Source organism: Agelaius tricolor, unplaced genomic scaffold (genome assembly GCF_023055355.1).
Source record: "Agelaius tricolor isolate 1412-34295 unplaced genomic scaffold, bAgeTri1.0.p SCAF_11, whole genome shotgun sequence".
Taxonomy (NCBI): domain Eukaryota; kingdom Metazoa; phylum Chordata; class Aves; order Passeriformes; family Icteridae; genus Agelaius; species Agelaius tricolor.
The window spans coordinates 23,851,855-23,877,814 of NW_027269271.1; the positions used below are offsets into that span (position 1 = coordinate 23,851,855).

The 25,960-nt window shown below is 41.4% G+C and overlaps 1 protein-coding gene across 10 annotated transcripts in view; it reads right to left on the minus strand.

Annotated features, from left to right (window-relative positions):
- The window catches only part of LOC139594494 (BEN domain-containing protein 5-like), an 885,873-nt gene that overhangs the window by 335,270 nt on the left and 524,643 nt on the right, over positions 1–25,960 (minus strand). For 6 of the 10 annotated variants that reach the window (XM_071436690.1, XM_071436688.1, XM_071436689.1 and 3 more), the window contains 2 exons: positions 6,954–7,087; positions 4,942–5,317 (listed from right to left, as the gene is read on the minus strand). The exons of 3 other annotated variants lie outside the window; for them this stretch is intronic. In XM_071436690.1, the coding sequence (XP_071292791.1) occupies positions 4,942–5,317; positions 6,954–7,087 (510 nt within the window). Of the gene's footprint in view, positions 1–4,941; positions 5,318–6,953; positions 7,088–20,562; positions 21,160–25,960 lie in introns of those variants that run through there. One more of the 10 variants, XM_071436686.1, reaches the window with a different exon arrangement.

A 25,960-nucleotide genomic window follows, 5' to 3' on the forward strand; every position in this document is an offset into this window, starting at 1 on the left:
TCACGCTGGCACCACAGCTCAGGTCTTAGTCACGCATCTTAAATAGTTCCTGTGCCTGGAACAAGCACAGCATTCATCCCTCCTACTTTGTGCAGTTTCATTTAGAGATTATTATACAGCAATAGCAGTGCTTCCTCCGTTGTCAGCATTTGACATTTATCCTATAGCTTATCCTACACCTACAGAGCCAGCTCAATGTTCTCAGCTGGCTGCCACTCCACGCTCACCAATGACTAAAAGTTGTCTTGGCAACTCAGACAATCCTACGCTGCAGTGCCACCAACAAGAGGGTCTTAAGAGCCAGCCCCAGTGCAAGCATGGCACAAACAGAGAAATCACAAAACATCCCATTTGCATTATAATTTCATAGTGATCTTAGTAAACACCTCTAGTACCATGAATATACAACAGTACAGCCAAGACAAACTGAACTTCCTAAACTTGAGACTGTAAAGCTGATTGAGACTGGGGGAAGACCTGGACTGGTTAAAGCACCCAAAGCCTGCCCTCAGCATGGGCACAGCTGAACAAGCAGGTGCAGGGATGTAATTGCCAGTGTGACCTTAAGAAGTCATCTCTGAAGCTGTTACTTCACATTCTTCAACAAAGGGCTATTTTCTTATACTTTGAAAGTCACTTTGAGAGAGACGCCTAAGTATAACCACCTTCTTCCTTGCAGGAAACATTTCTTTCCCTTTAAACACTTTTACTACTCCCTATTTAGAAGTCTTTTACTGTTTTTAGCCATATATTGACACAGCTGGAATTTGGTTTCCAGAGCTTCCCCAAGGAAAAAGCTGATTAAAGTCCACAACAACCACAGCTCTCACAGGTCAGAATTACCTCTGCTCCAATTCATGCTTTAACCACTTGCTTAGAAGTCACCAAAAGAAAGCCTTTAAAATCTCTTTTTTATATCCTGATTTTTGATTCCCAAACAGAAACCTGCCTCTAACCAGGCAGTCTCCACAGCCACTTCCACAACCACTAAACTCTGCATTTTCAACCCTGCAGGCTGGGAATTGCACATGCAGCCTGCACTCCTGCCTGCCTGCCAGAGTGGTGTGCCCCATTCACCACACTCCAAGCTCCCCCTCTCTGCATCTTATTTTAAAGATGATGAATGGGACATACAAAAATATATACCTCCATCTAAAGGCTTAACAATGACAGCACTTACATAATAAGGATCAGGGAAAAACAAAAAAAGACGAATGCAAGAAGGAAACAAACGTTTTATTGCAAAATCTTTCTCCTGACTGCTGTTTTTTTAGAATATCCAAGAGGCCAGCAAACTCAAATCAGGATGAAGAGGTAGAAGGCTTCCCTTTACCATCCCTTTTCCTCAAAAATGCATCTTAGGCTACATGCTACTCCTGAAATTAGGAAGAAAATAAAAACAAATTGACTGATAAAGTGGTCAGCATACATTTGTAAGCAGAAAGTTTTTGCACATGGTCTGCTAGAATTTGAAGCAAAACAACACAAGTCTGAGAAGTGGTAATATAGGTACTTTCTGTACTTGAAAGAAACCTTGGGCCTTTTTTTTTTAAAAACATCAAAAAGCCAAACAAATGTAGAAAAGCTGAAAACACTAATACCTGACATGTGGTAAGACACAAATCCCATTTCATTCTCCCTACTCTGGTGTCAGTCCCAAGACACTGTAAACTGGATCACTGAAATTAAACTGGGATTAAAAATAAAACCTTGGGGGTCTGTGTGCACATGCTGATGAATCAATGTTTCTGAATGAATGTGAATATACCACCTGACTTTGGAGCAACACTAATTCTCAGAAATCTAACATGAAATTGAAGAAATTATCAGGGAGCTAAAAACACCCAAGCATTATCCCAATAGAACTTCAGTACTTCTGGCCATATTTCCAGCTACAGGAAATGGCACAGATCTTGCCCAGGAGAAAGCTATTTTTTTTAGGAAGTTATTGAAATTCTTCTTTTGCAATCCAAGGGCTATTTAAAGTCCCTACAGGGGAGAGTCAGTTATTTAATTCTTTAAATTATCTTACTCTCTACTGACAAAAAGAGGGCAAATTAGGTGTGTTTTCAGGTGTAAGAAAACAAACTGCAAAGGCCTACACCTGCAGGGCTTCCAGCTCCCTACATGGGCAATGCAAGAGGCTGCACACATTATTCCAGGAGCTCAAGAGGGACACCACAACCTTTTCCACAACAGTCATCCCATTTTTCCACTGCTCTGGTCCCTACAGCCCTGGTGAAATGCCTGCCTCCTCCGTGAAGGGATGTGCCTGGAAATAATATACTAAAATCATAAAGATGATATTAAGCATTTCTCCATGGATCAGTACTGATTTCACTGCTGTAGCTTGCCACAGCTGCCTCCAAGGCTCTTTTGTGACAAAGAACAATTTGGTGTCACCATGAGGAAGGTGAACCTCCTCACTCCTGCCACAAAAGTGGCTCCAGTTTAGCAGCAGAGCTGAAGGCCTAAGTCTCAAGTACAATGCATTGACTTCCAGCTCCTCACTGAATTCAACACGTTGATGGGAAATTAGGAGACTGACTACTTGACTGCACGTTAGCTCAAGAGACTGTTCTATATTTGATCTGCAAGTTTAAAATGGCAACAGGCAAGCATTTCCCACAGCTGCAATTCATCAGCACAAACCAGCTGTCGTCTCATGCAAAGAAATCACAAGTCTCTAAGGTGAAACAGAAATGCAATTAGTTTGCATTAAGTCCAGCCTGCTAGAAGTGCAGTGTAACATAAATTACATGTAATTTGAAACTCTAGGTTTAAGAGATCACTGCAACTGCAGATGAATTCAGGATGTAATTTATTTTCAGAACAATTTTCAGAGATTATTCACATACCCAAACATACCTCATTTATAAGCTGGAAAAGTAAGGAAGACTAAAAAAGTCTTTATGTATCTATTCTTGATTAAAAGTAGTACTTTTTCATACTGTCATCAGACTCTCTAATTTAGAACATGCTGAAGATGTCTCCCTTGCTAATTATTCATAAGTTTTGTATTGATCTTTCTAGAACATGGTTGTTTCTCTGCTGTGAATGAGGCTAAAAGGAAAAACAACAGAGTAAGCAACAGTTAATACACTGAGTCTTAGGAAATTCAAACCCTGTGAAGGACAAAGCCAGCACAGCCAAATTCCACCTTTACCATCCAATGTTCCTTACAAGTAATATTAACAAGGAATTTTTTTTGGAAGTGTCATATAGCTGATATTTTTCCAGGTATGTGATTAAATTTAAAGAACTCGTCTTCAACGTAATTGGGATTTGTTTTCAGTTGTCACACTGATACATACAATAGAAATGCATGCCCAATATTTAGAGAAGATTCAGTATTTTTTTCCCAGGGTTCCTTTTCCTCTTTCTTTTTTTTTTTTTTCCTTTTTTCTCTTTTTCTCCTAAGGTTTCTTTATTTGGCTGAAGCAAAAAAATGCATCTTCTTTTTCTTAAAGTGAAAGAAAAGAGATAGAATTCAGTAGCTGTCTTCATTTCACTGCCGGTCTCACCACTCCAACTGCTGTCAAGTCTACCAACTAAATTGGTACTTTACGCTGTTCAGCCCCATTGCCTACCAACATCTGGCTCGTGCTCCATTCCCATAAATTCCAGCTAACTACTTGCAGATGAAGAAACATCTTTCCATCCAAGGAAAATTTTAGAAAGCTCAGTGGAATCTCCTGCCAACCACATCGTCTTTTTCAGGCTGCGGCAACCTTGCCTATTTAGTTTTATTTAGAAAGTTAACTAGAATGTTTATGGTGAGTAACGACATTTTAATTGTGCACAGTGTAACAATGATGAGCATTCACAATCAGACACCCAGTTTAGGTTGTGGGACGCTCCAAGAACCTGGCTCCAAGGGTGTGGGCACACCTGAACACATGCTACAGCACAGGCACATGCTCTCCCAGATCCAGCTCTGTACGTGAGGACTCAGACCCACATGCAAATTGCATGCACTCGTTCCAGTCCAGGAGAAGAGCCAATATCCAACTCACATGCAGAAATTAAGTTTCCAGATACACAAAGGCAGACATAAGAACGGCATGCTAAGTTTGGATGCATAGATTTCAACCAAGTTTCAGTCACCGAGCAAATCTTCAACACAGCAGTACCACATTCTAATTGCAAATAAATGTAATTAGTCCAATTTTTGAAGGTATTCCAAGGGTACCATCTTCAATGAAAAGGATGAACTTTTTATTTTGTCTTTTTTCCCATTTATTCCAACATAATGCTTAAATGATTGTTATAAACCCAAACAAAGGAGCAATTGACCCAAGATATTTAAAAACTGAAATCCAAATTACAAAAACCTGCATTTTGCAACAAGTGTTGATAAACGGGACACTAATATAAAGCCTTTTTAATTATGCTTTTAACAATCCATTGTTTTTCAAATAGCATGGCTGTTTAAAGCCACTGCTAAAACTTCAGGAATATATCACATTCTAATAAGCTGCTAAAGGGAAGAGGGGTCAGAAAATGGAAGGTAACAGTCACATAACAACAAACAAAATCCCTAACTGCAAAGGATAAATTAGTTTTAGCCCAACTATTCATTCCAGCGTCTTTTCGTTACTTTTTTTTTTTTTAAACTGGAACATATTGGTATATTTTGCAGATGATGCTTTATTAACTTTTTCAGCATATATTGGAAGGTCAGAGACTCTTTATAATACAGCTGCTTAAAATGGAACTCTGATTCAGCCATACCAGCACAAAGACCTCTAGTTTTTAAAGAAAGCCGCAGACGTACATAGCATACAAATTCGACACATATTGTACAGCCACAGCAGAAAACCCTTTTAACATTCAATGTCCAGTTTAACAACCACTGCTATTCTTCAAATACATTTCCATGACTATTGATCACACCTGCAAAATTCATTCAAACTAGTCCCACTTAAGTCCGGCACTTACCACTACCTAGTCTTAGGAGCAGTACATCCTGGAGCCTCCTGTTCAAGTCTCTGAGCTCTTTCATTTCTGACACGAGTGCCCCATACTCCTTTAGCTTCTTTGCCTGTTGCACAAGCTGTCTCCGCGTTCTCTCAAGCTCCTGTTGAATGTGTCTCATCTCTTCCTGTTGCTGCTGGTAACTCCTCAGCAATTCCTCATAGAGAATCCGAGGAACTACAGCATCGTCCATATTGTTCATGCCTTCTGTAGCCTCCATAAAAGCCTCCTCAGGGCTGGAAGTATTACTGAGACTCATCCCGTTCTGTTTCTCAAGGCGAGCAACAACTGCTTCAATGCTTTTGTGTGTACCTTCACTTTGTTTCCTCCCATCTTGTCTCTGCACGTTACAATAGAAAACAAATAAATTAGGAGAGTCTTGGGAACTGGTAATATTCTTGTCTTCCAAAAGACTAAGACAAAGCCAGTCTGCAAAAATATTTTGCCTAACAGGTTCTTATGGATCTAATATGCAGCACAACTAACATGCAGCTGTAACTCAGCTACATGCAGGTACAAACTTCTGAGGCAGTTTAAGGCCTTCCCACATTTGTGCAACACTTACAAAGTGTATACAGGCAGTGTATACAGGTCACTTGATTCCGTATCATTAATTTCTTTTTGAAAAAGTTGATCTAGATCTCTTTTTCTTTAAAGTTTACCCTTAACATTCAGATTTCTGACAGCAATTGATTTTCTGATAAGCAAGAGAAAGAACGAACTGTGTTCTCCATTTGTCACCTGTGACGACATCAGAGGTGAAAGCAGCACAGGCACAAAGCTGTTCTGTGAGCTCAGGGCTTGTCCTTCCCACACTTTGAGAGACAAAACCTTCACTGAGTATCCCTACAGCACGTTCATCCAACTGCCTGATGCGAGTGACTGAGTTAACATTATCAGCAAACACTGAAAGGGATTTGAAAACACTGAAGCTGGAGACAGAATATATCATCCAGCTTCATCTTCCTTATCAACTGATTCCTTCTATATTAGTACTGCATTGCAGAGGCTTCAGGACCTGGGAACTCTCAGTGGAATTTTACCTTCAGTCATCTGCACAAACCCTACAAATTAAATCACACCACTTTCCTGGGGCCTGGATAGTGGGATTAATATGTGACAGTACACTAATATGTAAAGTCACTAAGTTTTGCTGGCCAAATAAGAAAAGGTGTTTGAATTTCCAAGCAACTGCAAGGAAAGCAAATGCAGCTCACAAAGTAGAGGTGAGAAACTGACACTATCAAATTCCCATACCACACTATCCATAAGTAACGTGGTAGAAAACAAAATTATTTGATGTTACACCTGCAGCATTCATTTTCTAAAAAAACTAACAATTAAAAAAAAGTTGGCCCACCACAAGGAAATAGACTAATATCACTCTTGCAGCTGCAAAACACATGAAACCATCAAGGAGTATCTTATTCTGAAGGTTGGCAGACTTTTAAAGAAATGATTTGATATTAAAAAATAAATACATTTCCATAGTGGGTTTCTGGCATTTGAACCTAAAAAGGCAACTGGGAGTTATTATGGAGGGATACACTCCTGTCAATTCTTCTTCTCAATCACTGTAGTTGGGCAGTCTCGGAGCACCCTTCCCAATTCCAAACAAGCAGTGAGCAATCTGTCCCCACTGCCACCAAGAACAGCTGGTACAGCTGGGTACTGGTCACTTTTAAGGCATTTTGAGCCAAAGTGGAAGAGCATTGTTGCATCAGTCCCAGGTGGCACTTACACTGTGCAGACAGTATACACAGGAAAACGTCTGATTGCACTTAAATCAGGTTTTGAAAACCCATACCCCACCTCCACACACAATGTGACCCAATTTCACCAAACACACTGTTTTAAGGGGATCAAAAGCAAGCCTGGAATTCTTAAGCTAGGATGTTCATATATGCCCCAAGCACTTACAAAAAAAGATAAAAAAAGGAGAGGAGTGAAAAAAAAAAACAGAAAGACTTCAGTACCTTACTGTGTCTAAGCTCCACATCTTCTTCCCCATAATCTGTAACTTCCCCAGCTTCTTCTATGTGATTGAGAGAGAGTTTGGGGATTTTAATTTTCTTCTGCATCACACTGTTCTCAAGGTCAGTTTTGTCCTCTAAAATGTATATTAAAAATAAGGTTTTGTTACATTAATCAGTGTTCTTACTTCCAAATACTACAAGACTTAGGCAAGACCAGTTACAAAAACCCAACCTCCCATACTCCAATCCCCTCATAATACCATGATCAAATTAGTCCATGGTGTAAATCCACTGATGCCCACTGGCAATTCTAGAGTTTCAACTGGGGATCAGGCTGGCCCAACACACAAATAAATACAGAAAAATGCCAAGCTAAATTCAAGTGATCAAAAGTGTTGCTGAGTGGCTTGTACTATCACCAAAGTAAGAGCTGAAGAGGCTGTAAATAAAACTTCCTGCATTGCTCTAAATTATGTTTACCAATGGTACTTTCATATTCATAATCCATTGCTGCAGTTCAAAATCTGCTTAGGGTTAAAGTGAAAATAAACTTGGTAATTCATCCCATACTCTAACCATCATCTGTCAGCAGCACGGATCTATTTGCACACATGGCAGATTCTGCTGTTCTGCAAAGTGCAGGGCTGGAAAAGGGAATGTTGCTGGAGAGCTTCAAAGTGCATTACACAAAAGTTGCATAAGAACCAAATCTGTAACAAAATTACTCCACAACCCTATTTCATTAATTAATGGATTTCATCCTTTTCCTTTAGATACTATTGGCAAAGGCAATAAATATTTACATGAATCTTTGCATCTCATTAAAAATTTGAAATAAAGTATTTTCAAGTCTGTAACATTTTGATGTACCTCAAAATTAGGTATTTAAAAATATTAATCTGAAAATACATTCAAAATATTTTAATATTCCTGAAAAGGTAGAGAGGGGACAGTGAACCAAGAATACAGTCTCCCAAAATGTGCCTGTGATAGGTAAAATTCTTGCAGAACAGACAAGTCTGAGAAGATTCATTTGCTCCTGGCAGTGTCAAGGAGAACTGCATTTAAACTGTCAAGCATTGCCTTCGTACACTGAGAGCTTATGAACAGGAAAATATTTTGAGTCTTCTTATCCACCTGCAAATTTTATTCTGCAACATGTCCCGTGAATATTTTTGAAAGTGCCAAGGAGGATGGCCCCTATGAGTGCTTAGTTGCATTGACTTTTGCTTTCTCAAATTAGCATCTCTCCACAGGACCTCAAAATGGTTCGTGTTGACAGTGTAGGAAAGGGAAACAAAGGTAAATCACTGTTTAATGAGGAGCAAGGCATTCATTAGAAATGAATTACACAGATGAATGCAATTCATTTTGTTCCAGATAGAAATGGATCTCTTGTAGGCAAATGGTGATATTACAGCCCAAGGCTATGTAAAAAGAATAGGCAAAGAACATGCAGAATGAGACATTAGACAACCTGAAATGAAACGCAGATGGTAGCAATAAATACTAAGACAGATGCAAAAAGAAACAGATAAACAACAAAAAACAGCTAGGCTTATTTTAGATCATTCTCCATTCCCCAGAGCATCGTGGATGCTTATCCCAGTGAAACAAAAAGGCAATCCAACTGTTTCACTTTTGAAAAATAAACCCCTATGTTTTCATTTATCTGGAAAATGTAGGTTCATCAGAAAAGTGAGATAAGCCAATTCTAATGCCAGAGAGATGAGAAGAAAATATGGGAGCCCTTCCCAAAAAAAACAAATAATACAAACTTCCAGACTAAAGGATAGACTGATGGGTATTGGTATTATCTTGGAATTTAATAAATGAATCCATATTGAAAAGGGCAAAAAAAGAAAACCACCAACATTTTCTGTGTTTATGTATTTTGGGGTATTGGATAGATTGAGGAATCCTTTGCTAAAATATGTCTCTCAATTCCTTGGAGGAAGAACAGCACATGGATACTGCAGAGCCAGCTTCTCCAGACTGCTTTACCATCTTGCATAGCACATGCAGATGACCTCCTTCTTCATTTAAAGAATTCAGATCAGCTTCTGTCCTCTGAAATAACCCTTGGCCTCACAACCAGATGGACACAATCCCTTACTTGACACAGTTAACAAAATTTGTCTGCTGACAACTCACTGAGGTCACCAGAAGCCAGAAGCACACAGCAACTGTCAGGGACACAAGGTATCCTCCCCATGGCAGGGAAAAGTGACTCTTGAAACAATCAAGGACAGGGGTCACAGAGGAGTAAGTGCCTGTGCAGACTACAGAAGTCAGCAAATACTTTCCAATGAATAAACCAACATTGAAACAAAAACAATTTAGAAGAACAGTAATATTTATCTTTGATTTTGGCTTTTAAAGTCAATTCAAAATGGTTAGTAACACATTCTATGCACTTAACAATGAAAATGAAAGAAAATATTTAGTTAGGGGTCAAAGAGAACGAATGCAAATTATCTGAATTCTTCATTCTCTTCACTCCACTCAATTTCAGTTTGTTTATGAACTTTATGTTTGCAAAACTTCACTGGTTTTGAAGTTTGTTTAGACATCTCCTTACAAATGCTTAGTTTGTACATTGCTGGCATGTAACTATCAACACAGTTCTCTTTCTGTTCATTTGACTTTTTGGTTTTACTGCTTATCTGTACAAGAACCAGTAAGACGAACAAAGGAACTGTTTTCTCCACACACAAAATTTGAAGAAACAATGAGTTTATATAAGTTAAAGCTCAGGAACTTTCAACGCATTCAGTAAGCAAATAAATGTTCCTCTGCCTTCCAACAACAATACATGTAATATTTTTTTACATATGCTCTGGCCTTTGAAAGCTTATTTTTACCTAACACAATCCATCCAGTGTGTTGAATATGAAAAGGCCTTTTGTTCTTTTTCTTTTTTTTAAAGTGCATTTCTAACCTCTGTTGTCTTCTGCATTAGCTGCAGATAGAGCCAGAAAAATCTCACTCTGAATTTGAGATTAATGTTGGAGTTCTGGCTCTTGTTCTGTAAATATTAATGGAATTTGGGAAGGGGTGGGAGGGAGAGAGTGGAGACTGGGGGAAGGGTAGAAGAAACATGAATATGCATTTATAGCAGCTCTCCTTAGGATTCTCTGTCTCTTGTTGTGGCAGCAAACAAAAGACAGGTACAAAACAACACTCCAGCAAAAAACAACACATGTGATTTTGAGCCAGAAGAAAACCAGGATAGGAACCAAATATATGTACAAGCTCCAATTCAGTGCCTGAGGCTACATACGAGAGAGGAGGGCAGCCTAAAAGCATTGCAACTCAGAGTCTCATTTTGTAACAACCTAAAGAATCTGTCTGGACTTTGTTCCCAGTCATTTAAACCTTGCTAGAAGTTAAAAATTACACCTTCCCCTAGGTGGCTATGATCAGCTTGTTATAAAGTTGTGTCTGTTGTTTTCCCCTAGATATGCAATGAGTGGTTCAGTGCTATCAATTACTGAGAACTAGCACTTAACATACTTAATTAGGCACTTGTAACAAAATATGCAGGGTGGAATGCACAATACAAGAATGGATTCCCTCTGTTCTTTAGGAAGGGACATTCTGAAAGACACATGTAAATTAGGAAAAATTGGTTTTGTTCACGGAGAACCTGGTATTCTGTGATTCAAGATAAAGAGCAAAGCATGCTGAAATAACCATGCTCCAAGAAAAGGTCAGACTTGGAGAGATCTTGGCAGCCAACTCCTCCTGGTACTGAGGCACAGGGCTCAAGAGCCAGGGCACATGACAGCGTCTCTCCCCATCCAGCCTTTGGGAACAGGCAGTCAGGAAAAAGGGAACTGCTGAGGAATTCCAGAGTGCCTGGGAACACACTTGGCCCCAGCTCAGTGCTCAAAGAAAGAAAAGCCAAAGAAGCAACTCTGCATTTAAAAATCTCTATCAACTAGCAAAGGATAAACTGTTCCTGGAATGCTTACTTCAATGAGGCCCTCATTTCAGTGTCAGCATGGGTGGATCCAAGCCAAAAGGTAACAGCTTCAAGTCTAGAGGGGAAGGGAACTGAGGCAGAGAAAGCAACTTCAACAGGGCAGGGAGTGGGTTAAATGCAAGGAGAAATAAGTTAGTGCTCTAAAACTGAAAACCCTATTGTGGGATGTAAAATAAAACTATGAAAATCTCAAAGTTCCCTTAAAGCATTCCTTACTTTCTAATTTAGAAATAAGGACTGAACAAACTAATCCCTTCAAAAAAGAGTTCAAATGCTGATTTTTTTCCATCTTTGGAATGAAAGCTGGAAAAATAAAGGAAGAGAGCTCTGCACTCCAAATGGATGAGGGATGGCAAGTCTGGTATCAGTCCAAAGAAGGGGCTTGGCAATGCCATAAATCTTACAGTAATAAAATGAAAGAACCTTGAACAGAATTCGTCCTTCCCCTAAGCCTTCAAAAAAATTCCACTCCTTGTGAAAAATGATATGCTGACAGATGAAAAAACTTACCATCAGCCTTCTCATTTCCAGGCATGTACCCAGCACATATGGACAACACCTGCACCAGATTCCCCACACACTGCTGCACTGAACTGGTTTGGTACTGATTCAGCCAGGTTGCTTCTACAGGGAAGGTAAGATCACCTGCCTGGGCAGGCTGTGCACTGGTTACAGATGAGGAAAAGCAAAAGATGCACAAGAACCAGAGCAAACACACCAAGCACAACAGGGCATGGATTCCTAAGTGCCACTTACATACAAATAAACAATTTTCAGTACTGCTGTGACTGAGAAGGAAAACAGCATGATAATAATAATAATTTTTTTAAAAAGCCACCTAGCTTATTTGAAGCTGGAAAAAAAAAAGAACTATAAATTACTTTCTTAGCTAATTTAATGCAAACATTAAAGGAGGACTGGAAGAAGAAGAAGAGATGAGATTTCAGAAAATGTAATGATCCTGCAGGAGATATTCACGATACAAAGCAAAAAGAAATGTGCCTCACAGGAGTACACTGAGATTATGACCAGTACAAAAGAAGAAACTGAGAATGACAGTAACAAACACAGGCCAACAGACAGCAGCAGAAATGCAGAAGTTATTTGAAGAGGACAGGTGCCATCAAAATCAATGCAGCTAAAAAAGGGAGGAGTGTGCAAAAGTGGGGTCAACCAGGTGCTGGCACAGTCAATTCAGGATTTAGATAGTAAAATTTACTTTATTGTTGGAAGGACAGAGAAAAATATTCCAGAAATAAACACCAGGCACAGTGAAAGCACTTCAGAAGTATATTTAGTTGGACATAAAGGTAGAGCTGAGTGTAAGCAACAAAGCAGATGAGGAGTATGTAAGAGACAGCAAGATTTTGGGTTGGGAACAACAAACAAGATTATTCCTCCTCTAGACTCCAAGTTCAAGACAAATGGACAAAAACTGTAGGAAAATACATTGGGACATCCTAAGCATAAGCTGAAAAAGATTTCTGCTAAGGGTGTCAGAAAGGGAAGCTGACAGAAAATGTGAGAAAAGTTAGCAATAAAAAGGCAGAGCTGAGAGATGCCATCATCTGGGCTTGTATCACTCCCAAAATTTTAAGAACTAAGTTGTTCTGCAGCACTTCACCAGAAAGAGAAAATGACAGCAACACACAAATGAGTGACTGGAAGGTTGTCTTCAGAGCACAAAGAAGAGTGAGCAAAGAAGTCAGGGAAGAACAACACATCAAGCAGCACTGTGACAGGCAGGGCTGATAAGCACAGGAAGGTGAAGACACGCACTTGAGGAACTGGCCCAAAAGGCTGCTAAATCTTGTGAAGTGAATTTCAATAAAGTCTGAAGAATAGGAAACAGGGTGAAAATAATTCTTAATCAAACTGGGGGAAGGCAAGATAGAAAGGTCTTAAACCACTGCTTGACAGGTTTAGAGATGATGGGTAAGAAGGATGATGTGCCAGGAGCCTGAACCAGGACTGCTCACTGATGATGGAGAGAAAACCACACCTGCTTCGTACAAAGGCACTAAAGAAGGGAGAGAAAGATTAAGGAGCAAAAATCCTACAGAAGAAGAGCACAGATTATATAAACCTCTTAAATCCTCTCTGAAGTCCTACATCAAGTCTGGCTCTTGCTCATTAATATTTAATACAGTAACACAAGTAAATGCACAGAGCATGGACCTGCTGCTGTTCTCACAAAATTCAAAACAAACTAAAACTAAAAAAACAACCTACCATGCCAGCTATTGAAGCAAATAATGTTGAGGTCTCAATGCAATTTTTCTTCCAGTGGAACAACTGAGATACCCAGTCTAATTCTGGTAGGAGTGACGGTTATTGATATGGCTACCTATTTGTAGTCAAATTTCTAATGCACATGAGGACAATCAAGCATTTTGTTACATTCTCCTTTTGCATGTGCTCACTTAGCAGCAGATTGTTCAGATCTACAGTCTTGAGTATCAGCCCAGATATTTGCTGCAATAAAAACCTACATGTATTTTCTTCCTTAATTTCCATTATAAATAGAAAATCTATTTTTCAGTTCTGAAGTGAACACAAAGTCTCATCAAAAATAATTAACCAGAGGCAACACAGCTCAAACTAATACAACTAAAAACAGCCATTATTCTTTGTCAGTGAAACTCTCCCTTTCATTTAACTTTCAGTGATACCAGAACTTGGCTGCAGTACAAACACATGGAGCTGGACAATCAAGTCATGAAAAGACTACTCTGAGAAACAGGAAATCAGGCTCTCTACAACACTGAGGATAGTTTTAATCCTGGATCCAATATTTACTTAAATACTGACCTTGAATAATTCAAACTTTTCATCTTACTGTCCCCATCTAGCTCACTGAAGTGTTGTACAGATTTGTTAATATTTGTACAATACTCTGCACATGTCAAACACAAAGGATTACAGCTATTACAGAACAACTCTCATAATCCTTTCTGAAACAAGTACACTAATACAGCATTACCATTACATTTAAAGAAAACCCTGAAAACAAGCAGGATGTGAAAATGCCATCCATTACATCTTTCCTCTGCACCTACACATGAAACTCAAATATGGGCATTACTTTTCAAAAATTGAAACACGATAAATATTTTACAAAAAATATTTATAACAAAAGCTATGTATTTCTTTAGAAGTTCAAAAGCTCATTTAAAGAGACCATCAATCCCAATGACAGCTATAATTTGTCAATCTGGCTGCCCTCACCAGTCCATCTGTATTGGACTGTACAATTATACTGGGAACAAACCCTGTGATGATTTGATGGCCACACAAAGCCATGGAGATGCTGCCCACAAGCTGTCCAGCAGGTAAAGCAGCAGCCTACAGAGAACACTCCAGGAAGCCTCCACAACATCCCTGCCCAAGGAATAAGCTCACTATGGAAATAGAGGGTAGATTCATGCATTTTTTCAGTTTCCACACAAAAAATGACAATGTGCTTCAGCCTCTACTATTTTTAAAGGAACTCTTTAAAAAACACAAATAATCGACTGACTGGCACTTGGGCAATACACTGGAAGAAATGTCTTACTGTTAATTATGAAAAGAAAAACATTAAGTTACATTTTCTCCCTTTTCACTCCCTTGCAAATTTTAGCATATTTTAATTAGTTTTAGTTACCATAGCTACCATAACCATACTATCTTTGAAGTCAATTTTATTAAAATCCTGAATTTCATATTTTTACAGTATGCTTGCTGAGCTTATACAACAAGTATAAGTGATGTTAAGTGGTGCAACATAACACTAAGACCACGAGAATCAACAACAGTGTAGGTCACCTGTATGTTTTTATGTTACAAAAATAAATTAGATTATTTCTGACTATTAAGGTACAGCAAAAAGGAAACATGACTGAGGAACAAGCAGGTCAGTTGAGAAGGGTTAAAGACAAACAAACAAAAAAATGTATATTCAGAATAAGCAGGGTAATACAGGAAATGAGGAAATTAAATATAAGTGCAAAATCTTCTTGCACAGATAAATCCCAGCTTTTTAATCAATTTTTACAGGCATTGTAGCCTGCTGATGACATCACCACTCTCATTAGGGTTACACCAAACCCCTACTTAGCAGTTACAGTTTTAAAAGTTCCAAATTTTTTTTGCTGCTGCCATTTAGCTTTGTGTCAATGTGCCATAATAAGGCTTCAACACTGAACAAATAACACCAAAAAGACCCCACAAAACTGTGCCTTTGTGGAAGTCCTTTGTATCTCAGAGATGGTCCTACACTAGAATTTAGAAAAAGGGAAAAAATTCCTCCACTCTTCATCTTACATGAGTTAAAAATAAACCAGAAATGGATCAAATACAAAATGAGTGTGAAATTTAGCTTTAAATATTTTTCATGAGTACTGCCACACTTGTGTTCAGGACTATATTTAGGAGTGTGAAGTAGTTGGTTACTCTGTTAGAGAAAATGATTTGCTGAACCTCTGCATACAGCCAGCTTTTACCTGCTGAAAAGGTAAAACACAGCAGTAGCACGTCAGCTAATGGTGACAAAGTAGGCCATGCACATCAAATATCACAGTAAAAATTTAAAAAATGAAAAAAAAAGCTATTCTGAACAAGGTTAATTCAGCACTGGCTGAACTGCTGGGCTTAGTTTCTCCCAAAGACTGGAGTGGGCTCTTGGCAGGGCAAGACCTGCACAGGCACAGGAGGTGACACCACCATTAGGGACAGCTGGACTCGCTGCTCAAGGGCAGTGACACAACAGCTCATCCCAAGTACTCCCAAACTAGCCAGGAAAAATCAAGCCCATTAAAAAGAGCCTGTGAGGAACCACTACCAGTACTGGGAGGTCTCCTACAACCTCTTCCTGGTACTTCTTTAATGAGAACAACCCTTGGGATCACCTGAGAAGCATCTGCAGGTGCTTTGACATTTTTCCTGGTGCCATTTCTCCCCAGGTCTGTCACACACCATCCAAGCCATGCACCCCAGCAGGGGACAGGCCCAGAGATTCCTGGGAACAAAGAGTCAGCTGTCCCTACCACAATGGTTCATTCACCCCACTGACTGCCCTGGGAAAGGAAATGGGACATATGGAGCATGCAGGAACATAGGATGGAGCGTGGAGACAGTGGCCACAGCCAGGACCTGCTTTAGGTACTCCCCAAGCTGAATGAGGCAAGGAGGAAAATCCTCAGAGAAGCCCAAGACTACAGGAATACCAATAAAAGCTTGGATTTAAATATTACACATCAAGACAACTTCCTGACCTAAATTTTGTATATTCTTAATATAATCTAAAATCTTTTATTGAAAATTTTTCATGTGTTCCAGAATTTGACAAAGGGTCTTTCCTCCATGAACTTTCTACAGCAAAGAAGCTTGGATTCACACTAAGAAGTTGAAACACTCTCAACCTTACTTTCAAAACTCAGTCCTAGAATCATCCAATTTAAAATCTTTCTATGAACAGATATTTTACATCCTTCTGAAATACATAGTAACATCTCACCATGAGCTGCACAGGCTCTTGAAACAAAAAAAATTCACATAACCTACTCCAATAAAAAGTGGAGCTAACATTTTATTAAAAGGGGCAAGAAAAGATAGGCATGCACCAGGTATTAACATATTTGCTGGGGCAGCTAAGGAATTGCTGTGAGAATCTGACGGAGATATGTCTGCTATGAAAGTGTGGGTGGGAAATGTTGAGGGCAGCAGCTAGAGAGCACAATTATTTGCTGTAGTCAGGAAAGAACACCTCCTAGGAGAAGACAGTCATGATTAACTTGCTAACAAACATAGCCTGAAGTAGGGAACTTTTAGAAGTCTCAGAAACTCAATTCATTCCACCTAATATTCATCACCTAGAAAAGAAAGAAAAAGCTCCAATGGAGTCATCTAAAGATCATGCTGCTATAAGATGCATATGCTCAGAGATAACATTCTGCTAGTGACTATTAAACAAGTGTGGAAAAGCTGCAAGTGGCATATGTGTGTCAAGGAGAGGGACCAGAAAAAACAGCTCTGGAGCATTTTGAGGAGAGGACAGAAAAGAAGAAAGCTGAAGGATGTGGATGATCAGAAAGACAGACCTAAGCTCTTCCTGAAAAGCTGTCTGCTATTTTTGTATTCTCAACAAGACAGACCAGCTAACGTCACCTCAAGGCTGCTCTGTAGTCCAGGCTGCTGAGTTCCATCTTCCATTCAAGAGGCGAGGAAAATTACTCCTTTATTAGTACATGGCATCAGCTGCTGCTGGCCAAATGGTGAACTTGTTAAGGCAAGGCAAGGGACATTGACTTTAACATGCCTTCTGTGGCTGGAAGGTCTGTAACCATCTGAGTCAGGCCAACCTTTCTGGTTTGAGCCCCAGTCCTTGGCTAATGTTTGATAAAGTGGAAGGTTCCCAGGCCAACACATCCCAGCAGTCTCAGCAGTTCCCAACCATGCACACAGGGACACAAAGGGAGGCACAGCTGCTCAGAGTTCATCTACAGCTCTTCTCTATCACACTACTCACCACAGAATAAAAGACAGCAGCATTTATCTCCACAACATACCAAGTCTCTCACAATTACCTGATGATCTGAGCATGTCCCCACACACTTCCCTCTTTTCTTTTTCCATTTTTGAACTTATGATGCCTTTACAGCAGTGCTCTCAGCTCTGTAGAAACAATATCCCTCACAAGTGCATTGGCTTCCAACCATCCAACCTCAGCACAAAGGATCAAAGAATTCCTTCTGGACTCTCTCAAAAGAGGACAATTGTTTTATGAACCCTTCACAAAACCAGTGCTACAATAAAGCTTTGCATTGTGGGCATAAACCTGTATTTAGGCCTGTGTGAATTCCTACATTACAAGGGTAGATGTTTGAAAGGTATCTAAATTTCTTTAGAAAGGAATAATAGGAAAGGAAAACTCTTTTCAAAAGGAAAAAAAACCATTAATATGTGTCTTGTATCTGTATTCTTTCTTTCCTTCTTTTCTTCAAGTTGCCAGAAAGGAAAAACAAATGGATCTGTTTATTAAACTATGACTAATTTCCACTGCATGGACAGTGTTTGATGAGAAAAATATATATAAAAAGCTGGAACTTTGTTTACTTGAGCAGCTTTACATGCAAGAAAACTAGTCACCATTCAAACTGTAAAAGAACACTTTGCAGGCTCAAAAAACCACATTTGCCCCTCTTACTCTCTTCTGTTGTCTGTTTAATTTAATATCTGTAGCATAACTTTGATCCTGAAACCTCTTTCTAATGGGGAATTCTTGGGCCAAAGCAGTAAACCCTTATAGTCATTGATGTATGGTTTGTGATGTATGGTTTTTTGGAAGGGTTCCTTCCAAAAAATTCAAAATCAACCATGTATATTTTCAATATAAAAGCAACTTGATACACATAGTTTACCTTATTACTAAGATAGGCTGAAAACCTTTGGAATTAAAAGTTCTGTACTGGTATGTGAAATGTTACTGCAGACTTGCAAAATTATTTTTAACTAAATAAGCAGTTTGTATAACATGACACTTGCCAAGTTTGCCACAAAAACTTGTCATAATCTGAGTTGGCCACTATAAAGCAAGAATTGTGCTATGATGTCTTCATGAAGACCAAGTTTTCTCTCCAAGGTTTTTAACCACAATAAAACCAAAAACCAATATTAACATTTTGGAGAGAAATGACAACTTTAGAAGTGACCCTTGGTATACGACTTCTGTTGAATTCACCTAAGGTATTCTTACATGGTACAGGCTGGAAAGAAGTAGAGAAGTAAAGACTCATTTGGTGTTCAAGTGAGAAGTTTTCCAAGAATGCAAAACACAGATCTAGTCAGAATATATTGAGATGTGAGAGCTGTAATAAAGACAGCTGTGTGTTTCCTTGTGTTCCTGGCTCAACAGGAGAATTTCCTGTAGAAATTAGAACCTCTGGAGAGCAATTAGTGCAAATCACTAATACAGGTAATAAGTCCTGTTCTCTGAAGGAAACAGTGTATATTGGTTTGTTCTGGCTCAAGATACATGAAACAAAGAGAAACTGTACAGAAAAATTCAGGAGGGCACATCTTGGGCAGACACAGGCTCTGCCTGGAACAAGGAAACTGGCAAAGATAAGCACTTGCTGCTGGAAAACTGAGGCAACCTGGTGGGCCCAACATGTGAGCAAAGGTCTAATATATCCAAATATAATTTCTAAATATTTCTCTGGAGCACTTTAGCCGTGTTGAGACAGAGAGGAAGAACTGAAAGGGCACTGCTGCTGCAGGTCCCCAGTGGGACAGAGGAAGGTGAAGTGCATTGGGATGCTGCCTGTGGGAAGAGGCCATGCCAACCCTGGACACTGGGATTGTCTTCCATGGATCTGATAGTGAACCTGCAAGAAACACTACACATACACTCCTCTGCCACAGACAGGGCAGCCAAAACATGGGCTGCCACAGGACAACAAAAACTTAGCAGGAGAATCCACACCTCTGCTAGATGGCCTAACTAGTTCTCCTGAACTTCAGGTGTTGGAAATACTCAGAAACTGGAAAACCTTTGCAGGGAACTCATGTTTAGCTGTTCCTGGTTCTTTTGAGGTATTTGTTTATAGCAATACTAGAAACAGGATAATGGCGAAAGTCACTGCTGAGCCAGGAACAAACTGGGCCACCACCAGTCTAAACTGGCTCAGGAACGGCCAACTTCTAAAGCTAAAATTAGAAAATTACCAGTTTTAGGTGACTTTAACACCAAGTTACTCTCTTTAGACATCAAAGCTCAGCACTGCCTTCTAAGAGCTCAAGACTAAACAAAAGAGTTTTTTAATTCCATAGTTGGGGAAATAGACATAACCAGTATTTTGCCCAAACTGAAAAAGTCAGGATAACAACCCAGCGTCCCCTTTGCTGCCCAGACTGACATTTCAAATGGTCATTAAAGTCTTTCAAAAGCCTATTGGGCAAGTCCACACTAACCAGCAATTTGCTACAACCACCAAACTTCCTTTCTATGTCAACTATGGCAGCGAGGAAACTTACACAAAGTCTTCAAGGAAACACTCTGCCACAGTCACTATCTGGGGGCAATGTACTGACAGCACTATCTCACCAGGGCCGAACACCTTCAAATGGCCAAGACACGGGGTTATTTCCTAGCATACGCTTGAACTGGTCCCCTTAGCTTGGAGACATTTGTTATCTTTGAACACGAAACAAACCAAACGCAGCAAGCCCACGCTTAACAAGAGCAGTACCTGGAGGTCTGGTTCCACTATTGGTGAAGTCACTTAAACTAACAAAGCGGACATAAAACAGCACCCTCAAAACTGGCAACAACTGCAAAGGTATACAAATGACTCCATGCACTATAAATAAGCCGTAGACGAAAACCTAAACTTTTTTTTCTTTTTTCTTTTCTTTTTTTTTTTCAGTCTCCACCGCCCCCCTCCCCGGGTACCGCGGGGGGCATCACGGGGGGGGTCGCGGCTATTTTGGAAACCGAGCCTTGGGCCCCCTCCCCGTGCCCGGGGCCGCTCGGAGCTGCCCCTCCCCACCCCCGGCCCTCGCCCCCCACCCTCCCTCCCTCCCTCCCTCAGCGGGGAGGGGGCGGCATCGCCCCCCGCCCGCGGCCCGGTCCGCCCTCACCTGCCAGCGCCAGGATCTGGGCCTTGTGCAGCAGCAGCCGGTCGCCCCACTCGCCGGGGCTCTCGTCGTCCTCGTCCGCCGCCTCCTCGGGGTTGCGGTACACGGTGTAGACCTTCTGGTTGTCGAAGTCCTGCTGGGAGGTGGGGCTGAAGTCCCGCACGCGGGACACGGGCAGCGCGTAGCACACGTTGTCCTCCAGGAACCGCACGAACGCGTACATGGTGCGGGGCGGCCGCGCGGCTCCGCGCCCGCCGCCGTATTGTTCCTGCGGCCGCCTCTGCGCTCGGCTGAGCGGGCCTGGCCGCGCCGCCCGCCGGGCCCCAGACGGCGCCGGCCAGGCGCGAGCAATCCAGCGCGGAGCGACGCGAGCGGGGCGGGCCCGGGCGGGGGCAGCGGGAGCGGCCGCGGCCCCGCTCGGTGCCCGCCGCAAACAGCGCCGCACACAGCCCCGTACACAGCCCCGAAGGGCCCCGGCCCCGGCCCCGCTCGGTGCCCGCCGCAAACAGCGCCGCACACAGCCCCGTAGGGCCCCGGCCCCGCTCGGTGCCCGCCGCAAACAGCCCCGTACACAGTCCCCTACGGCCCCGGCCCCGCTCGGTGCCCGCTGCAAACAGCGCCCCACACAGCCCCGTACGGCCCCGGCCCGCTCGGTGCCCGCCGCACACAAACAGCGCCCCGCCCGCGGCCCCTCACGGCCCCCGCCCTGCCTGCCGCCACCCTGCAGGCCCGCCCTGCCCCGGCACCTCCGCCGGGGACACGGGTCCCGCCTCCCCTGTCCCCACCCTCGGCCGATCTCGGGCCTCGGGAAGGTGTTTTTGCCCCCAGGTTGAGAACTCAGTACACGTGTGCCGCAGAAGGAGGCTTTGTTCCAGAGAATCATGGAGTGGTTTGTGCTGGAAGAGGCCTTAAAGATCGTCTCGTTCCAGCCCTGCTGCCCCGGGCAGGGACAGCTTCCACTGGAGACCAGGGTCTCCAAGCGCCATCCAGCCTGGCCTTGAACTCTTCCAGGGATGGGGCATCCGTGACTTCCCTGGACAGCCTGTACCAGGGCCTCAGCAGCCTGACCACACTAAAGAATTTTTTCCTGCTAGCCAATGTAAACCTGCACTCTTTCATTTCGAGCCTCTTCCCCCTTGTCCTGTCACTACACGCTCTTGTAATAAGTCTCTCCTCATCTCTCCTCTTAAGTCTCTTTCAGGTGCTATAGTCTCTTTCAAGGCCATGGTAAGGTCACCCTGAAGCCTTCTCCAGGCTGAACAATCCTGAATCTCTCAGTCTTTCCTCCTTGGAGAGGTGCTCCATCACTCCATCGCTCTGATCACCTTTGGAGGAGAAACAGAGGAGTGACACATGGTGGGATTTGTTTTAACGGCCAGGGCAGAGCCAGTGAGTGCAGGGAAAAGGGGCAGGAGGGAACCTGTGTGAGGAGTGGATCCTTCCTGGCCAGACAACAGAACCCTGTACTCATCTGCCACTTGGCAATGGCACTGGAGCATCAGCTTTTACATGGAGGTCCTCATGGGAATGCAGAACCACCTGCACTCCATCATTCCATGCCCTGGTGGTTGCTGGAGGAGCACAAAGCTCCCCCATCCTCTCCCAAAAGATTACAGAGAGCTGAGAAACGCTGTGCAGGGGTGTCAGAATGAGGCTTAGAGACGGCACACGTTTTATCACGAATTACCAAATTTTGGAGGCTCTTAGATACAAAGTATGGATGTTTTGAGGTTCAAGTATGAAAAGGGTAATGTGGCAAAATTGCTTATGGTTCAGAGCAAATTCATACTGCTGTTGTTAGTCCTGAGATCTGTTTTATCCAACCAGACTTAGGAACAGAACAATCACATGGGGAGAACTATGTAATGTAAAAATAGAAAAAAAAGAAAAAAAAATCACAGAATGAGTATGAGAGAAGGGCATCACCATTTTTGTTTACAAAACACCAACACAAAATGAAACCAAAATATATTGCCTTTGTGGGTTTTCATATCCCTGGGCATTTGCAGTACTATCTGTGCCCATTGCACTGAGTAAAACCACACTGCACTTGTTTTTCTTTTATAAACTTCCTCCTACATGGAGTTAGACCACAAGCTGGAAAACATGGAGTTCAGTTTTGACTGAGCACTGGCACAGGTTCCCAGAGAGCTGGCGGAGTTTCCATCTTTGGAGGTAACTCAAAACCATCTGGGCATGGTCTTGGGCCACCCCTTGAGCAGGGGCTGGATTAGGTGAGCTCCTGAGGCCTCTCCCAACCTCAGCCATTCTGTGACAGTGCCAGAAACTTTTGGTTGTGCCCAGCAGAAATCTGTCCTAAACAGCACCTGCAAACATAAGGAATCTATACAGGTGTAGTGAAGCCAATTTAAGTATTTCTCCAACAAGCTGCAAACTTCCCATACAGTAACGGCAGCTTTGTTATTTTAGCAATTACAGAGTTTTGCAAATACTCCAGTTTAAGATTGGGGATTTAAATGGCAGTACTTTATGTTAACAATAAAGTATTGCCAGACTCGTGCGTAATTACAGGCAAATATAACTCTGCTACAAAGTATGGATGACAAATGTATTCTAGTAGCAAGTCTGCAAGGGAAATGAAATTCCAGCAAGGATTGTGTCGCTGATCAAACAATACCAGCTGCTGTATCCCTGCTGTCTCCTCTACCTCGTGTTACAGTGGGGCACAGGGAGCTGCAGAGAGATGACAGGACAGGCTGATTGCTGGAATTACTCCATGAACACTGGTAAAATGATGTGAAGGACAATTTTGTTCTACTGAGTTCAGTGGCCAGTGAGGGATTGGGTAGGCTGCCTCCTGCCAGGATTGTATTCCCTCCACAGCTGAATTCTATTAGGGAATAGGAACTCAGAGCAATGGTAAAACTGGAAATAAAAGGAAACAAAGAGAGGGTCAGGACTCAAAAATTAGTTTGAGTTGGAAGGGGAGAGATCTCTTTGGGTATCCAAGGATGCCTGGATAATTTGTCCCAATGAAAGGAAGCCAAAAGGCTTCATGTGAAGGCAGCTAGCATCATAGTGGGTTTGTTGGTTGGTTGGTTGGGGCATTTGGGGAAAAGGAACACTCTAATCTGGTGTTTACAATATTTTATGTTTGAATGTTCAATTACAGCAAAGACTGTAAAGATTTTTGCATCAGCAGCAAAAAAATAAAAGGTCTCAAATCCTTTAGGCAGGCTGTTTCACAGTTCTCCACTGAAGGACGTTTTTGAGAACAGATAAGGGTCGGGATGATAAATGCATGTTTACCCTTGGTCCCTTGCACACACGTTGAGCCAGAAGGCATTATAATGCTAAAGAATTAATAATGATTGCATACATTTTTTCTTCTGCCTACAAGGAAGAGTGTTAATTTCTGGCTTTAAAATCTATAAATAATCTGCACTGGTTAGCTGCGAAGCTGAGGAAAAATCCATTAAAGCAGCGAATGAAACACAAGTCACTTGTTACTCCTGTCTTTTGGACCTTTCCCATTTCTACTAATGGTTAGCCAGCTGCTTTAATACGGAGTTGAGCTTGAAGTTTGAAGGTGCAGAGCTATTTTAAAGGTGTAGATTTTAAAACTCATTGTAAAGGGAATTACTGGAACCTTACTGGATTTAAATCCCTGAGCCAGTCCAGCCTTTTAGAAACAGCACAGCCCTGCTGAGAAGTAAATTGTTGTACTTTCAAAATGCAAATGAAGCCTCAGCTGAGAAAGTAATACTGTCACTCCAAGAGTGGAAAAACCACAAAACACAGTCCCAGCCCTTATGGGACTCCTGAGTAGCTCTTTCTTGGAACACTACTTATATTTTGCTGGTGTTATTTTTCTTGAAAAGTAAAAAAAGCGTTCAAGCAAAAGCGGATGTCCACAGCTTTCATGTGCACTCTGTGTTTTCACTTAAAGATACAAAATGAAAAGCTAATAGTTCCAATAAAAGTTATGCAGGTGCCAAATTTCTTTTCCCAGCAAAACATTAAAATTAGGCTCATCATTCACATTATTGCATATTTAGTACCAAATTCTCAAAGGACACCCTATTGCCTTTTAATCTGCTAAAGAAGAAATTCCCATTTTCTTTTACTGTCCCAGTGGAGGTGCTTCAGCAGTAACCTGACTCTTCAGCAGTAATCATACATTGGACTACAACTAGGAGTCCCTACACATTGAATATGTGGTTTAGAAAACTGTTGTTTTCTTGTGGATTTATTTGTCCTCCAGGTAGTGCATTTCTTACACAATTGTTTTCAAGCTCAAATGTACCTTGAAGGAAAGATATATTCACAATTTTTTTTGGGTAACACTGTATTGGAACAATGGCATTAAAAGTTATACAAGTTAAAGAAGAGCTCAGCTAACAGGCACAAGAACTGAAGATGTTCAAAGGTTTATATAAGTTCAGGCACGCAATATACTCACAGTCTGGCTAATTTTTATGAAGAATATGATCGGTAGAGTGGTCAGAAGATACTTCCATTCCATGGTTTGCATTTTTTATCATACAATAGAGTGCAAGACAAAGTCATTTTCATATATAAATGTATTTTCCTCCGAACAAAGTCAGGTACAGCTTCTAGGTGTTTTGAAAGAGAGGGTGGTTGGAAGGAGGGAATCTACTATCCAGGTGGAGCAGGGTAAGCATTCCAGAGGGTTGCTTTGTATTTTAAAATAAATTTTAACTCTTGAAACACTGTCACCATACTGTGCTTTCAGCATCACAACGATTACATATAAAAATACAAACAAACAAAAAAAGGTCCTTTCCTGTGTGATCCTAGAAGATGGATGAGAAAATATTTGTGTCCATATATAATTCTAAAGCACTCCGTTACCAAGAGTAAGGGAACCTAGATTACACAGATAAATTCTGAAGATTTAATCTTTTGAGATCTATGGCCTTAAACCATCCTCAGTTCCAATTCCTCAGAGTGATCTAACTTTTCTCAGAGCTGTGGATACTAGTCAATCATCTTTTACAGTAAACTCTCACACCCTCACAGAATATTCTTTCAAAGAAATGAAACCCAAGGCACACTTCATGGACCCATTCGCATAGGAGACACTTATTTCCCAGCTGGTGCATTCTGTAACATGAAAAGGTAACGATTAAGCCAAAGTGTCCACAGGAGAAGGCACTTTTCTCACTGTTAATGACTGGCTGGAGAAACCAAGGACCAAAGAAAAAGCCAGACAGTCATTAACTGCTGAAAATTCCTGACCTAAAGGTCATTATTACTATTATAAAATTGGAAAATAAAAAAGTAATTATTGTCTTTGGGTCTTTATATGTATTAAAAATATAAAATTCCGGTGTCTGTTGCTGTGGATACTGGTTGGTAAGGCACTTATCTTTCCAATTCTGGCAGGCTATGCAATGGATAGATCTGGGACTGGCAA